The 17,420-nt window shown below is 36.3% G+C and overlaps 2 protein-coding genes across 4 annotated transcripts; both read left to right on the plus strand.

Annotated features, from left to right (window-relative positions):
• The first annotated feature begins 532 nt into the window (after nucleotides 1–532).
• Nucleotides 533–5,108, plus strand: LOC104101462 (serine/threonine-protein kinase SAPK3-like). The gene is made up of 9 exons (XM_070182699.1): nucleotides 533–769; nucleotides 1,152–1,226; nucleotides 2,495–2,596; nucleotides 2,695–2,748; nucleotides 3,073–3,165; nucleotides 3,251–3,343; nucleotides 3,989–4,093; nucleotides 4,404–4,502; nucleotides 4,616–5,108. The coding sequence occupies exons 1-9, from the start codon at nucleotides 647–649 to the stop codon at nucleotides 4,889–4,891; spliced, it is 1,020 nt and encodes a 339-aa protein (XP_070038800.1). The 5' UTR covers nucleotides 533–646; the 3' UTR covers nucleotides 4,892–5,108.
• Nucleotides 5,109–6,106: 998 nt separating this feature from the next.
• LOC104101437 (BRAP2 RING ZnF UBP domain-containing protein 2) lies at nucleotides 6,107–16,352 on the plus strand. 3 transcript variants are annotated; one of them, XM_009608882.4, is made up of 13 exons: nucleotides 6,107–6,248; nucleotides 6,430–6,612; nucleotides 8,793–8,908; nucleotides 9,005–9,113; nucleotides 9,222–9,336; nucleotides 10,972–11,069; nucleotides 13,789–13,895; nucleotides 14,051–14,300; nucleotides 14,454–14,507; nucleotides 14,672–14,821; nucleotides 14,963–15,027; nucleotides 15,822–15,876; nucleotides 15,961–16,352. In XM_009608882.4, exons 2-13 carry the CDS (start codon nucleotides 6,484–6,486, stop codon nucleotides 16,006–16,008), a joined length of 1,296 nt encoding a protein of 431 aa, XP_009607177.1. In that variant the 5' UTR covers nucleotides 6,107–6,248; nucleotides 6,430–6,483; the 3' UTR covers nucleotides 16,009–16,352. The 3 variants fall into 3 exon arrangements, with proteins under 3 accessions (XP_009607177.1, XP_009607183.1, XP_009607190.1); XM_009608888.4 differs by having other exon boundaries at nucleotides 6,430–6,513; XM_009608895.4 differs by lacking the exon at nucleotides 6,430–6,612 and having other exon boundaries at nucleotides 6,111–6,248.
• Nucleotides 16,353–17,420: the final 1,068 nt, after the last annotated feature.

Below are 17,420 nucleotides of genomic sequence, written 5' to 3' on the forward strand. Positions count from 1 at the left end.
AATTCTTTTTTTCGATAACATGATTGAATGAAGCAAAAATAAAGTAGTACCGACTAATAACACAATTTGCTAGATAGAAAGAAAAATAAGGAAGAACAACGCGTGAATTTCACGAAATTTAAAAAGTCGTTTCAACCAATCATTTTAAACCAAACAAAAATGGCAAACGAAACAAACTGCAAGGAAAGGTCGGCAGACTTATAATTTAACAGAAGCTTATGATTGGATAATATATTCTTAAATGCTACACAACTACCCCCCCAAAGTCACTAACAAGGGTCCCACTATTGCCGCACGTTTACTAAAATAGCATGAATTCAAAAGTTTATCTTATGCCCATTTTACACACTAAAATAATACATCCACCTCAGCCATGACCAAGTGTCAGATAATCAGTCACTTCAATATTTATTGAACTTTGAAGCCAACCCCTTAATATTAAATTAATAATATACGTGTCGTTTAGTATAACCAATGGTGCGTTAGATTCTCTATTGTTTTATTACATACTTTTAATTATTTTAGCATTTTGTCTTCATTTATAAATAGTTGTACTACTAAGAATTGAGATTGGTCAACAACTGTACTTTGCTTGTTAAAAGGAAAAAAGGTAGAGTCTTTTTGTCTTTCTTGATTTGGGTATAGAATGGAGGAAAAATATGAGCTTTTGAAAGAACTTGGTGCTGGTAATTTTGGAGTGGCAAGGCTAGTTAAGGACAAGAAGACAAAGGAGCTTTTTGCTGTCAAATATATAGAAAGAGGGAAGAAGGTAAGTCTACTTTTTTCAAAAAGGTTACTTTTGTAATATTATCTTTTTGTTTGTAGATACTGTCATTATTTTTTCACTTTGTTAGGTTAAGGATTGTGCTGGATTTGCTCATTTGGTTGATATTTCTAGTGAACTCTTTATTTGATTAATTTTGAAATTTGTTTCATTTATTCTTCCATGTAAAAACTTGAACTTGATTTTAGTTTGGGAAGATTTTATACGCCAGTTGCCTTTTCTACTTAACTTTGGCAAACAAATTAGGTGGCCTTTGTTTGAAGTTTCTGAATTTGCAAACTCAGTTCTAGCAGTACCGTAGCAATGGTTATCTCTTTTGATTCTGTTAGCCTGATGTAAAAGTTATTTTGTTCTTTTCTTGTCTCAGATTGATGAAAATGTGCAGAGAGAAATTATAAATCATAGATCGTTGGGACATCCAAACATTATCAGGTTTAAAGAGGTAAATACTTCCTTTATACCTGTTTGTTATGAAACTGAGAAATGATATCTTCCCTTGTACCTGTTTTTGTAAGCAGATTGTATATTTCAATAGTTCTGTTTATGCAAGAGGGAGAGCATATTAAGTAATTCCGTGCAGTTTTAAACTAAAACATCAACAAACAATCGACGTGTCCTTTTGTAGTCTATGCAATTGCTACTCCAATTACATAAGCCTTTTTTGAGTAACTGTAATATTGACTCTTATAATGATTTTATGTGGAATGTCAAATGACGAGTTCATGGTTCTTAACCTAGTGGCGGAGCCCGAAATTTTGCAAAGGATGTTCAAGGTTTACTATTCTTCTTGTGCCGAGGGTCTATCGGAAATAGCCTCTCTACCCCCAAGATAGGGGTAAGGTCTGCGTACACACTACCCTCCCCAAACCCCACTTGTGGGATTATACTTGATTGTTGTTGTTGTGTTTTGATGGTTTACTATATATATATTTGTAAAAAGTAACTCTTGACCTATATACTCCGTATAATTTTCTAATGAAGGGTGTTCAACTGAACACCTTTCACAGGTTACGCCACTGCCTTAACCTTTAGTTGGAGCTCTTTGGTTGATCCAATTTTTGATGTTAGTGGGAATAATTGGATTGACTGTTTTCTTGCGCACACTATCTGATGTTGTCCGATGATGATTCTAGAATGCTGAGAGCTCCGCAATCTCATACACCAGTTTATACTTGATAAGTCACAGTTCTATATTCCATTTAGCACCATTAGTCTTACCTTAACATGCTGATTATGTGTTCAGTTTCCCTGCATTTCGCGCTGTTTCATGCAATATTTGATGCTGACGCTAAAAGCAACTAATCTATAATAGAGTTCAGCTGTATCTTCTGTATGGTATAACGACAAATATATCAAGGACCAAGGTTTAAATTTTAAGTGTCGCTCCATTTTGTTGAGCATATATATATAAGATTTATTGTCATCACAACTGCATTTCATGGGCTAAAAGCCTTACTTTGATCCTTTATTACTTGTTATTGCTTTTTTTTTTTAAAATCTTATAATCCTTTTTTCCCTTTGTTATTGTCATCTGTAACTTTCTTTTCTTGGCATCTTACACAGTTGATTACTGTCGAAGATATGATTAAGTAAATTAAAGTGTACCCTTAGCTTTTAGATGTGATGATTACACACTACAACATGGTTTTAGAGCAGTTGTCTCTTGATAGCCATAGTTAATATGGCTTCCTTCCTTTTTTATTTTGGTAGGTCTTGGTAACTCCATCGCATTTAGCAATTGTTATGGAGTATGCAGCAGGTGGAGAACTTTTTGCTAGAATTTGCAGTGCTGGCAGATTTAGTGAGGATGAGGTTATACTTTTATCTCCAACTCCATTGCATTGTACCTGTGTTTGATGAGAATGAGTTGCCGTACTTATCATCTTCGTATTTGTATCAATCAACAACAGGCTCGTTTCTTCTTCCAACAGCTAATATCCGGAGTCAGCTACTGTCATGCCATGGTATATTTGAAAATACACCGACATTTCGTACAATAGTCATGTTCTTTATACTGAGTTCGACAAGAGTGGGTTGCTCTAGTGGTGAGCACCCTCCACTTCTAAACAAGAGGTTGTGAGTTCGAGTCACCACAAGAGCAAGGTGGGGAGTTCTTGGAGGGAGGGAACCGAGGGTCTATCGGAAACATCCTCTCTACCCCAGGGTAGGGGTAAGGTCTGCGTGCAAACTACCCTCCCCAGACCCCCACTAGTGGGATTATACTGGGTTGTTGTTGTTGTTGTTTATACTGAGTTCCTAGTCTCAGTCATACTTCTATTTTCCTGTAGGAAATTTGTCACAGGGATTTGAAACTAGAAAACACTCTTCTTGATGGAAGTGCTTCACCACGTGTAAAAATATGTGATTTTGGTTATTCCAAGGTTTGTTCTTCTTTTCTCGTTGAAAAGCTTGCTTGCATTAAATCTAACATGATGTTATTTTAATTATATGTACTTTTTCATGCAGTCTGGATTGTTGCATTCCCAACCAAAGTCGACAGTAGGAACACCCGCTTATATTGCCCCTGAGGTCCTGTCACGAAAGGAATATGACGGGAAGGCAAGCTCTCTTCTTGAACCATGATCTGGCCACAAAAGAACTCCTTTTTTTTTTGTGTGTGTGTCAACGGATTTCTTTATCGCCTTCATGCCTATGACACTAGCTAAAAAATACCCTTAACTATGATCACACACATTACATTGGCCTAATAATATTCTACTATATCATTTTCCCCCTGTAGTGGCTGCTGTGAAGAATGCATAATTTTCTTTAGGCATTGGTCCCTTTGGACTGTACGTAAGAATTTTAGGGTAACTTTTATTTCTCTATGGTGAAAGACTCATTTCAAGCAACTTAAACAATAGAGAAAGTAACAACTATACTACCTTTGTGAAGAACTTTACTGCTCATGCGGCCTTTAGAATATCTGAATACTTAGTTACGTGATTGTGTTTTTTTTTCTTCTAGTTGTTTCACTTGAATATTATTTTCTTTGCTTTATTTCTGCGACTTTGCTGGCCTGAGCCGAAGGTTTTTTGGAAACAACCTCTCTACCTGGACAAGGTAGGGGTAAGGTCGGCCTACGCATTACCCTTCCCAGACCCCACTTGTGGGATTCCACTGAGTTTGTTATTGTTGTTGTTGTTGTTGTTGTTGTTGTATTACTTTGAATATTCTTCTCATGTTATAGTAATGCATTTTCAGATAGCAGATGTGTGGTCATGTGGGGTGACACTGTATGTGATGCTAGTAGGAGCTTATCCTTTTGAGGATCCTGAAGATCCAAAAAATTTCAGGAAAACCATTGGAGTGAGTTCATATTTAAATTTGATGTTTGACTAAGTAGGTAAAGAAGGGGAGCCTTGGCTTAACCAGTAAAGTTACTGCCATGTGATCATGAGGTCACGGGTTCAAGCCATAAAAATAGCTTTTTGTAGAAATGCAGGGTAAGGCTGTGTACAATAGAACCTTGTGGTCCGGCACTTCCTCGGACGCATAGCGGGAGCTTAGTGCACCGGGCTACCTGTTTGACTAAGTAGGAATATGTTGAAATTTTGAAAGGGGGTCGATCTACTGTTCTGTCAATTAGCTGCTTAAGATTGTTTTGTTTTGTTTTCAGAGAATAATGAGTGCCCAATTCTCCATACCCGATTATGTACGAATATCTGCAGATTGTAAAAACCTCCTTTCGCGAATCTTTGTTGCAAATCCCTCGAAGGTAACATTCTCCTAACTCAACTACTCATCAAAAAAGAAGAAGAAAAAAAAAACTTATCCTAATCATGACTCGAGTATCGTTCATTAACATAACATGTATTGCAATATGCACAGAGAATAACTATTCCTGAGATAAAGAAACATCCTTGGTTTTTAAAGAATCTGCCAAAAGACTTAATGGATGGTGAGCATTCCAAATATGAAGAGGCTTCAGAGCAACTACAGCAAAGTGTGGAGGAAATCATGAGGATAATACAAGAAGCTAAGATACCTGGAGAAGTGTCAAAACCAGAAGGACAAGTTACTGAAAGGACAACAGAACAAGATGATACAGAGGATGATCTCGAATCGGAAATTGACAGCAGCAATGATTTTGCTGTTTATGTCTGAGGATGACATTATCAACTGGACTTCGAAAAGAACTTTAAGTATGTAACTTCTTGAGTTGTTTATTATGGTGTATAGAAAACTAATTGTCTGGTGGCTTATACAATGGTTATGCAGAAAACTATATTTATGAGTTCTAAGGTGTGCACTCAAATTATTAGATGGATGTAATATTGCAGAAAACAGATTTCTATTTTGTACCTATCGATGATATTCTCCACTCCTATGTGTTAACAATCAAATTTAGTCTAGCTTCTGTTTTTAATTCTTACTTTCAGCTATTATCCTAACGTAAGATCTTCCATTAAACTCCTGAAAATTAGTGGTCACTCTTAGCTATTGCCTGTGAGCTAGATTTTTTTGATTTAACCATTCGATATCCTGAAGTCAGCTATCCCACTAATGAGGGTTTTGTGCCGGGATGCCCACTAAGGGGGTAAAGCGCTTCCTACCAAAGTGTCTCCATTCCAAGCTCTCTAACCCGAAACCTCTGTTTATGGATGGAGGGATCCTCGTCACATCCACGAGTACTTGCCAGGACACGTTTGGAGAAAAAACTGTGTGGTAGTAGTTACTGTTTGTTAAAACTGATTTACCTTCTCAAATAGTAATTACTTTTTGAGAACTATGCATAATGCATCATCTATGCTACTTTTACCCCTTTCCAGGCTAACAGAATGTTAATAATCAAATTAAGAGGGTGAACGTAAAAAGATCTACCTGAGAGTACGAACTGTTTTATAAATATGTTGAAAGTTTTCAAGTCTTGCCACACCTTGAAGTAATTTACCGCTGAAAATAATAAAATGCAAGCTTAACTAAGGAGATAAATGTTCTGCCTCATACCATTCCCATTGACTAATTACATGTCCATAAGTGAATGACCTTCAATTAATTTATGCTAATAATTTATCGAATACTCCTAACTGAGCATCAAACAATAAAGTAGAAGCAACCTATTAAAGGATGCACAATAGTTTTTTGGAACTAATACTAGTTTATGAATACTATTTTTTAAGTAATACCAGCCTTGTCATTTTTATCTCTGTCAAATATTTACCTATGAAATATACCAGAAATAGCAAAAACTGAAAAAATGCACCTCTAGTTGTGAATTCGTGTTAAACCCTAATCAAAGTTTGTTACCAAAAACTTTCACTTTTGGCAAACTTAAAGGACTAAAACTGCTTATGAATATTATATAAGGGATCATTTTAAACCTACTTAAAATATAGGAAACCATCGTGTCATTTCCCATTACTATTATTCTTGTTCACTTTCCAGAAGAAAACAGAGCCGATCCCGAGATTTTCCTCCTGCAGTTTAGTCCTTACCATCTCCTTCTCCGGAAAATCCATTTGTAAGTTCTTCTTTCTCTAATCTGCCTCTTATTTTTCCTATTCAAATTTCAGTCAAACTCTATTTCCTCTTTCCTACAAACTTTTACTTGTAGAATGCGAAATTTCGAATTGGATTTAGTTGTGTTCTGAATTAGGTTGTTATGATGTGTAATTTTTATATTAACTTTGGAAAACCTTCAGGGGATAAAAGTTTAAAAAAGAGAAAATTATTGTAGCGTGGTGATAGGAGGCGGCATGGATTCAGGGGATTCATCAATGTCTAAGGTGTTTCATTTTTCTTCTGGAAACCCTCGCATCGAAGAAACCAGGGGTGTCATGCATCTCTTCTCCAATGAACAACCTTCTTTTTCCTCTCACCTACCTGTAAGTATTCGACCGAATCCTTCCATTTCTGTTTTACTGATTGTAGTGTTTGTTACTACACTGGAGGAGGACCATTTCGTTTGGGCTTGTTTGATTGATTTTGTTGAAACTTAGTTTCTGTTCTATCTGAAAAATAACTGTTAAGTACGGAACGATATAGACCTGAATAGAATAGAACAGAATACAATAACAATAGAAATGATTTTTTACATTCATGTAGCCGACCCTGACTAGTTTCAGCTTGATGCAATAGTTGATTGATATTAATTGTTTTTTGTGCTTCAATCTGATAATTTACTCTCTTTTAAGCCTTGAATATGCATACCAAGTTCAATGTGGATCCTCCTATAATTCTAACTCATATTATTGGGCAATTGTGTTTGGGTCCGGCATCTCGCAAAATGTAATTTTATATTTGACAATAACAATTGCTCTAAATAAAGTGCAATTTGCTATGTTTGATTTATAGAAGGTTGGGGGCTCTATTTTTCTTTACTTAGGTGTGAGAGGCTGGCATGGGAGGGCCAACAGAGAGGTAGAGGCATGCCGAAGAAGTATTTGGGAGAAGTGATTAGGCAAGATATGGCGATGCTCCAGCTCACGTAGGACATGACCATGGATAGGAAGGTGTGTTAGGTGGTCGAGTGTTGTCCTTGTTTGTAGCAGTAGCTTTGACACACCACTTGGTGTCTTTTTTTTTTTTTTTTCCGTACCCCTAGTCTTCTGTTACTACTTGTTGTTGTCTTGTGTTTCGGTTTTCTGATTGCATTACCTTTTGCTAGTTTTGTATTTTGCTTTGGTTGTCAGATCGGTTTGCTTGTTATTGCCCCTCCCCTCTCCCCTTCCCGAGCCAAAGATCTTTCGGAAACAACCTCTCTACCTTTTTAAAGGTAGGGGTTAGGTCTGCGTACACTCTATCCTCCCCATACCCTACTTGTGGGACTATACTGGGTATGTTGTTGTTATTGGAGCTTTAGGTGTCATCTAGAGGGAAGTTTATCACATGACACGCACAAATTTTTGAAGTCCATGTGGATTCAAGAAGGATAGAAAATATTGTGAGCAGAGTGTGTGTAGAGGCGATAAGATTAGTTGGGATTAAGGTTGGTCGATGTCTCTTTGACGGGAGTCATTTTAGCTTGATGTTTTAGGGATATTTGTAAAATTTATAGCGTCCCTAGAGAACCCTTAGCCCGAGGGCTCGTTTGGTACAAGAAATAAGGGATGATTTATCCCGAGATTAAATTTGAGATAAGTTTATCCCACGTTTGGTTGGGATAAAATCGCGACGTAGTGTTATTTTTATCATGGGACAACCTGTTTCCCAACCAAACTGCCCCTTAGAGTGTTGTTATCATTTGGAGTTTTAGGTGGTAATGAACTGATTGATTTATAGTGGGTGATTGATTTGTAGTGGATTATCTGGACAATGTCGGTTAGTTACAGAGAAAAGATGAAAGAACCTTAATATCTGATAGAAGGAGATCCAATTGCTGAACTATGAGTGAAGTATGAAAGAATTCTTTGCTAGGATTTTTACATTGAAACTACTTATGCTTCCTTTTATTATTGCGAGAATTACGTGGAATTCTATGTGACATGTGACTTACATTTTGCTTTGAAGAAGTACTATGTAGTGGTGAAGTTTCTGATAATCTGGAAAAGGTCAAAGGTTGTAGAGGCCATATGAAATTAACAGTTCTATTGATTATTCTAAACCTCCAAACCAAAATGCATTTGGGAGAGTTTGTTTGATTGGTGTGCTTGGACACGTTAATAAGAAAAAAGAACAGAGTCAGATAAACTTTACTCTGCCTAGAGATATAGCTTTGGGCTGACTTGTAATAGTTTGCTTTTCTTGCTTGAGGGTTCGAATTCAATAACGTTTTGACTAGAAATGTGTAGATTCATCTGATAGCTACACATGAAGCTGTTTGTGCAACTATCATATGTTCAAATCTAGTAGCTTTTGAACTTTGAATTGTTTGTTTCTTGTTTCCCTTAGTATACAGATTTTTGATCTTATTCTATTCTATTACTCAAAACTGTAGAACAATAATAGGTCAAAATGTGTAATTAACGACAAAAAGCTTCAACCCCAAGCTAGTTGGAATTGACTATATGAATCCTCACCATCCATGAATCTAACAACTAATCTAGTGCTATTGTGTTGTCTTTAGGTGGGAAGAAAGCCTCTCCTCTGCGTGCTCAGTGTTCCAAATCACATGACATATGCAGACTTTTGTCAGTTTTGTGGTTCATTTGTTCAACATATGTTGGAAATGCGAATTGTCAGGTATTCTCTCCAAGTATTATGAGATTTTTGTTTAACTGGTTGTCTGTGATTCCTTCTGAACTTTGGTGTCTTGTGTGATCTTGTGCGAGGCTTTAGGAATGATGGAATGGAAGATTGTTACAGTATATTGATCAGGTTTGATGAGCAGAAAGCTGCAGATACTTTTTACAAGCATTTTAATGGTAGACGATTTTCATCTCTTGAGGTATGGTTGCTCCAATATTTGTCTTCTGCTTTGGCATCATAATAAATATCGCATAACATCAAATTCCAGTTTCATACTCCATTCTTGTTTTTGTTTCTTTGCTTGCAGGACGAGACCTGCAATGTGCTTTTTGCTGCTGATGTTCATTACACTGGTTCAATTGAACGCACCCAGTCCATACCTGCAAGCTCTACAGAGCAACCATTCTGTCCTGTTTGTCTTGGTATTTTTCCTAATCTAGTTTCAAAATGTTTAATTATATTTTGGAAATGGCACATTTTGGAAATTTGTAGCTTACTTATTCAACCCCTAAGCACATCTAAAGTGAGATTCACTCCAAAATGTTAGAGATGTTCATCTTCATTCGTTCACTTTCCTCCAAAATGTTTGTAACGTCCGCTTTAACCTCCAAATTTAAAAGTTTAACGTTTGCAAGAAATTTCTTATGTTATGTTTCCTTGTAACTCAGAGTCATGGCACTTACGATCTGAAATGTCCTAAAGTAACTAAATTCATATACACTGATAAAAAAGGTAACTATTTATTCATATATGGTAGACGTATGCCAGATTGCTCTTGCGAGCGTTTTAATGAAATCTAGTGTTCCTCTGCAAGCTGTGTTCATTTACCAAAAGCATACATCTAGTGTATGCGCAACCAGTCACCGAATCTCATTATGCCATATTTCTAGGATTGAATATGCTCTTACAGCTTGGACTTCATTTAAAAACTTACAAAGTCTTGGGGTCCTAAACTGATGCCTTGGGATGCTCAATTAGTTACAGTTTGCCTACACAGCTGATAATGCTTCTGTCCCAGTGGCACTAAATCTGATCCTCTGTTCTTAAGACTGTAGACGTACTTGCACACAAAGTCTCATTATGATATCATGGTGGACCAAACTGCTCATGAACTTACTAGTCAGGGCATCAACAACGTTTGGCCTTACTTGAATTATGTAGGATGGTGTAGTCACAATCCTTTCGTAACTCCATCATTCCTTACAAATGAAGTCTGAAATTTTTCTACTAGATTTACTTATTTAATTAAGTAATCCTAATTCCTAACTTAACTCTTAGAAAACAAACTGGATACCACTTGGTAGCTTAACTCTTAGGAAACTGAAGTGAGTGGTCGGCCAATGGTATCAAACGATATGAGTGTTTGAACTTAAATTATATAAAAATAAAATGAGTTGGTGTCAAACATGTGACCTGGTGGTGTTATATATTTTAATAACTTTGAACAGAGGCTGAACTCCAAGAAGTCGTAGGTTATAGTGTGCGCGTGCGTGCGTACTAGTGTGTCTATATATCTTGTATGCTTCATGTGATACATAAACACCCGCTACTCTGCACAAAAGAAAGTTACTTGTCACAATATACTACATTTACCAGATCGATGAGTTTTGGCTAATTATCTGATGAAGCTAGATGATCCCTTATAGTTAAAAGTTTTTCGTCCTCAAAGCATTTACGAGTGATTCGAGTCACTTGATAGGAAATTGATGTCCATGGTCCATGTGGATCTGGATATAACTCTTGTTCCACCTGTATGCTGCCTCTTGGATTTGCAATATTAAAATTTCAGTTATTATTTAAAAAAATCGAATCAATTTATTACAGAAGTTTCTCGCCACCACTTCAATAAATGGAATGCTAATTAATCTGTATGTCTTCATTTAGCATACTGCAAATTCAACATAATGCAGAAGTCCTTGTTAATATTGCTTTGAGTTTAACCTTATAAATTAGTTTGGTATTTTATGAGGATGTGCAGCCAGAGATTTCCAATGTTTAGCTGGATTATATTGGCGAGTTTCCTCTCATATGTATTTTAATTCCTGTGCAATTTGCAGAGAGACTGGACCAGGATACAAGTGGAATTCTCACAACCATTTGTAATCACTCCTTTCATTGTTCATGTATTTCTAAATGGACAGATTCTTCGTGCCCTGTAAGTAATACTTTCTATCTTTCAACCATACGCTTGAGCGTCAACTTAGACATGGTCTGGAAAACTGAATTGGTCTTGATGCTCTAGTATTCATATTCATGTAAATGTCATGGACCATAACTTATACAGTTGTTTGTGTCAGGCTTTTAGATTTAATCCAACCTGTAAGTAAGTAACATGTTGTTATTGATATTGTTTACTATGTTTCTTACTAATATTTGCATTACCCTATTGTCACATTGCCATGTCTTCAATAATGTTTGCTTCTAACATCCATTGTTCTTGTTGAATAATTGCTTAGCTTGAGGTAGTGCCTTATCGGCATTTTATGTCTTTAGTTACCTCACTTGTTTGCTTGAGTTTTCTGTCTTAATGTTTTTAAAAATATGGCCTTCTGCAACATTTTCAAGATGATATTAGGTCCACTTCACAATTTGCTTTGTGTGTGCATGTGCAGTTTTAGTTTTGTATTGGACGTAATTTTTTTGGGAATTTAAATTAAGTACCTTTGAGTCTTAAAATAGAAGAAAAGAGTCACAAGTTTTAATTTTTAGGTAGGAGGAACACATTTATCGTTATTGTTAATTATCTAAACACAAGTTAAAAGAAGCCCCAAAATTTCCGTGTTTGCACTTAGGCCAGCTTGTGCGTATTTGGACTATTCCACCATTTACTGCTACCTTTCACCAGCAATCGGGTAACTTTGCCCTCCAAGGCGTAGGCAGATGGAAGAGATCACCTAGCTTTTTATCTCTCTGCTTGGATTTGACTGCTAGGCCACATCCTTGGGTGCTTCTTCGTAAAACTTTGGCTAAGAGAAATGGTTTTCAACATTTTTCCCACTTATATCTGCTATCAATTGCCTGGATTGGTGCCTATTCTTAACATGAGTTGTTTCTTCCTCTTCAACTTAGCAATGAACTCTGAAGCAAGTGTGGCTAATATAGGGTTGAATTTTAATTAAGGCGGAATACATATACGGCTCCTTAAACTTGCCCGATATTTTAACCTAGTTACTTTAATTAAGTCTTGTACCGATTAGATACTTCAACCTCAGTCAATGTGTATCTATTAAATACATAGCTGACAATCTCTCATAGATAGAAGGGGCGTGAATTTCAAACTCAATGACTTGGCAAAAATGACAAATTAGAACGTGACACATGGAAAATTAACTTTAAAAAAATCTTTTCCACAAAAAAAAAAAAGAAATTCTTTCTCCTCCAACCACTTCTTCCCGTCATCTTCCTCAACCACACTAAGCCCACTTTCCATCTCCATTTTCAACCAAAATCAACATCACCCATTTCTCCATAACAACTCTACCAGACAAATTAAAGGTTGCTAATCAACGAAACGGGTTTTGTCATTTTTATCCATTCTCAGCCATTATTTTAGCCATTGATTCAAACCCATTTTTTTCCGGCCATCTTCGAACAAGTACTTTTCTATTTAAAATTTTTTCTCAAGAAATGTTTATAATGGTAAAACTTAGCTAGACTTGTTTGAAGGACTTTGAACAATTTGTATGCTGGAGTGTCATGGCATTCACTGCTTTTGTTTTTGGTCATTGAAGAGAGAGGTCGACGTCGCCGGAGAAATTCTGCCGCGGACGAAGTCGGATCTTGCCTTCTTGGAAACAACGTTCAATGGAAACCAATTTCTTTGTCAAAGTAAAATATTCACAAGGTTGAATCACTGGAACTAACTTAACAATGTATATGGAATCTAACAAATGTCCAAAGGCAGAGTTCCTTGTTAAAGCCTTCGCCGGAAAGCTATTGTCCAGTTAACTTCTTTTCCTTCTCTTCACAATCAAAGAATGAGCAAAAAAAGTTAGTGAGAGGGTGGTTATGGTAGTTCTCCGCTAATGGTGGTCGGCCGACGATGGTGGTAGCGAGAAGTTGTTTTCTTCTTATTATAACCATTAGGAGAAGGGGGAGACCTACAAATGGAAAAATGTGATTTTCTTAGAAATAAAAAATAAAAAAAAAGTAAGATTTTGGACATACCCACCCGCCTAAGGGGGTGTGAGAAATATTTTTTTTGCCATGTCAGCTTATTGTGTTTAATAGATACACATTGAATGAGGTTGAAGTATCTAATAGGTACAAGGCTTAAGTGAAGTAGCTAGGTTAAAATATTGGGCAAGTTTAAGGAGCCGTATATGTATTCCGCCTTTAATTAAATTGGCACTACAGTAAGTTTTTCGAAGTTGCAAGTGTTTTGGTTCTTTTACAAGTTACAATAACAACAACAACAACAACAACAAGCCCAGTGAAAGTGGGGTCTGGGGAGGGTGAAGTGTACGCAAATCTTACCCCTACCTAATGAAGGTAGAGAGGCTGTTTCCGAAAGACCCTCGGCTTAAAAGAAGTGAAAATACAAGTTACAATGACTTTCTTATATTCAAGAAGTTATTTGGTAAATTATCATGATCAGATTAAGTTAGACCGTTTGATGAAATTATATACCCCTGATGCTTAGTGAAGAAAAATCTCATGGACTTGAAAAAAATGTATATATCTAATAGCTGAAAACAGTATAAGTAGGGTCTTATCAGCTGATTAACAGTGAAGGAAGAATTCTTTTCCTTATTTAGTGTACTGAGAGTTAGGCTGATTTTTAGACATCATATACCAGTGTTAGTTCGAAAATATGTTTTTCAAGTGAAGTACTAATAGAAATTAGCTGACTCAACTTAAACATGTTCTCTCAGGTATGTCGATACTGCCAGCAGCAGCCTGGAAACTCAACGTGTTCTATCTGTCAATCACCAGAAAATCTATGGATGTGTGTTATTTGTGGTTTTGTTGGCTGTGGAAGGTGTTAATACTATCTCTCTTGGTATAACTAAATCGACTTGAAGACTAATTTTATCCCAAAACAATTTTTAAGAACTAAAAGATGAATGATCTTTTTGACTGCTGGGTAAGTATAGGTTTTAGTAATTGATGTTCAACATGTTGATTTTGCTATAGATACAAAGAAGCTCATGCTATAAGGCACTGGAAAGAGACACAACATTGCTATGCACTTGAACTGGAAACGCGTCGTGTCTGGGACTACGCAGGGGACAACTATGTTCACCGTTTGATTCAGTCTAAAACTGATGGCAAGTTGGTTGAGCTCAACCACCATTGTCATCATGATATTGATGGCTGCTGCAGCTGCGAATGTGCTACAGATCCTGGATTTAGTGAGACTCTTGCAAACAGCAAAGTTGAAGCTGTACGTCTCTCTCTTCATTTACAAATTGTTTTTATTTTGCTTTTGCTTTTTTACTCTTATTCATCTAGTCAAAAGCTTAATCTTTGCATGGCTTTGGTCCTTCTGCTACTTGATCTGGGAATACTTGGTAATCTTCAAAAATTTTAACTGCAGATTGTGAACGAGTACAATGAGCTCCTGACTTTGCAACTGGAGAACCAAAAAATGGTTAAGCTTCTTACTTTTTAGCTAGACTAGATAATAAGATTGTTAATCTGAATTTCTTCAGTTCTTTCAAGTCTGGTTATTCATTTGAATGCAGAGATATTGATTAACAATTTAGGACCATGACATTCTATTTACCGTATTAACAGCTTCTGCTTTGATAATAGTACTTCGAGTCCTTACTGCAAGAGGTTGAAGAAGAAACTGATAGGGAAATTAAGGAAGCTGTTGAGAAATCACTTTGTCAGAATCCAAGGTTGATGAAGTTAAAAGTGCGTTTGGACAAATGCATTGAAGAGAAGAAATTTCTTGATGATGTGAGTTCTATTGAAGTCTATTAACCATTATTGATCTCTGAGCTGTTACCAGTTTATCATTATTTAGCTCTGTATTCCCTTTTAAAGTCATTTGATTTCTCCTGATTCTGAACTTGAATTGTTTGGTGTTGAACCCTCTAGATCAATGACAATCTTACCAGAAACAAGGATATATGGGAAGCCAAGATATCGGAGATTGAAGAAAGGTATCATTCTTTTCCTTGGTTGTTGTGTGTCATCACTCTGAGGCAATGGTAGGCAATTATTTTCTCAGAACTCTTCCATCCGACCAACCTGCTTTCCTTTAAATGTTTGCTATTTTATTTTCCACAAAAGTGCTATTATTTCAAACTTTGAGCACAGGTAGATCACAAGAACTGCAATTTTGTGCCAATTGACCATCAACCTCATTTTGCATGTTACTTCATCATGATCGTCTAATATAATAATAATAATAATAATAAGTAATAAACTCCATGAAGCTTTGGTAGTTTCTTTCTTATCCAATAACCATATTCTCTCAATGTTCCAAATCCTGCAGAAGCATGTATTGTCATTCACTCAAAATTTTTACCTCTTGCCATTTGACAAGTGGCTTTAATAATTGTTACAAGAATTGCTTCTTTCAGATAAGTATTGGCTTTGATAAACTTGTTTTTGTTGCTGTGTTAACTGCTTCTCAATGATCTGGTTGAAGGAAAATCTGCCCCTAGTGTAAAATTGCAACATTGACGACGGTTTACTTGCAAAGTTGATGTACTCTATGCATTGTGGTCTTTTAATGAGGAAAAGCTTCACTCAGCTGTTGGCAGAGGTTTTTTGTCTTGTAGAGTTAGTGTTGTTCATGTAATGGATGATCTCTTTCTTAGACCAACTTGACATACATATCGGCCTTCATATTATTCCAGGATTGCTAAATTACTTCCTAATCTTGTCAAAATATATCATGCTACCGCTCTCATGTAGTATCCTATTGTGTCTTTTAACATCTAATTTTTAGGGAGAAGAGGAAGTTGAAAATGAAGGATGAGAAGATACACGAATTGGAGGAACAGGTAAACTTGACCTAACAACTGGACTAGCATATTTTTAGTTGTTATCTAGGAGTAAATCTGATTGCTATTATGTTTGAGTTGCAGCTTGCAACTCTGATGGCATCCATCGAAACGGAGAATGCAGTTCAATAGATGCCTTAGTGAAATGGGGCAACAGCTGACCTGGAGTCGAAGCCTAGCACCTTGAAGTTGTGTCGGGAGAAGCAGCCGGGATCATAAAGTAGTTATTTTAGGCATCATACAGTAGTGTCTTACAAATGTGAAAATGCCTCTCTTGTATATATGACGGATATTAGGTGTTGTCCAGAAAACCCTGTATAGTGACCTCAATCGAAAGTAGTTCCCAGCTTTTAGCCGTTGATTGTGGTTAACCTCTTTTGTGTATGAATGTATCGGAAAGAGCAGCACATTAGTGAATGATCTGAATATGCCTAACTGAACATCAAACAATAAAGTAGAAACAACCTATTAAGACATGTACAAGTGTTTTTTGCAAGTAACATTACGTTATGTGTTCTGTTTGTCTATATATCCCCATGAATGAGTAATCCGAAACATGAATACTATTTTCCATGTAATAAACCAGTTAATGTACCTTGTCATTGCCTAGTCTATTATTCCCGAGAATTTTAAGTCATCCTTAGGACTACGAAGACGCAGAGGTAGGCCAAAGAAGAGGTGGGGAGAGGTTATTAGGCAAGACATGGCGCAACTTTAGCTGATCGAGGACATGACCCTTGATAGGAAGTTATGGAGGTCGAGGATTAGGGTAGTAGAGTAGGTAGTCTAGAGTGTTCATAACAGTAGGATTGGCACATAGTCTCGCTTTCTGTTGGTAGTAGGTTTTTATGACTAACCGTTGTTTTCTTTCATTGTTAATCACCTTACTATCTTGTTATTTTTATTCTGCTTTTATATGACTTTTTGGTACTGTCCCTTCTTGTCTATATTTTCATTAATGTGGTGCTTATATTTTTCTGACCGATGGTCTATTGGAAACAACCTCTCTCTCCTCACAAGGTAGGGGTAAGGTCTGCGCACACACTACCCTCCTCAGACCTTACGGTGTACGATAATATGTTGTTGTTGTTGCAATTTTAAGTCATCCTTAGCGGCCAGAGGCGGTTGTAGCGCTTAACATACAAGATCATCCAAACGACTCATTATATTTGTTAAAAAATGTGATCACCCAAAATGTCATCTTTAAATTTAATAATTAATTTTGTATTCTAAGACCTCGAAAATCACTATTTATCATTCCTCGACTTGCGTGCGCAGTCCGTAAAATTTTTCGGAAAGTTTTCAGGTGAAAAATGAGATATTGTAAATTTGTTTATGATTTGGGACTACGAGGCGGTACCTCGAAAGTGTCTTTGTTGATATTAATTTATGGCCGCAGTTGCCTTTGATTATTGTGTGATTTTCTTAAAGTTGAAAAGAATTCTGTTTTATTTCCACGAGGTATTTATTTGCCATTATTTGATGTAATTAAATGTGACATACTACTTGATTCATTTCCATTGTCATTTTATCTTATAATATTG

This window comes from Nicotiana tomentosiformis, chromosome 8 (assembly GCF_000390325.3).
Source record: "Nicotiana tomentosiformis chromosome 8, ASM39032v3, whole genome shotgun sequence".
NCBI lineage: Eukaryota > Viridiplantae > Streptophyta > Magnoliopsida > Solanales > Solanaceae > Nicotiana > Nicotiana tomentosiformis.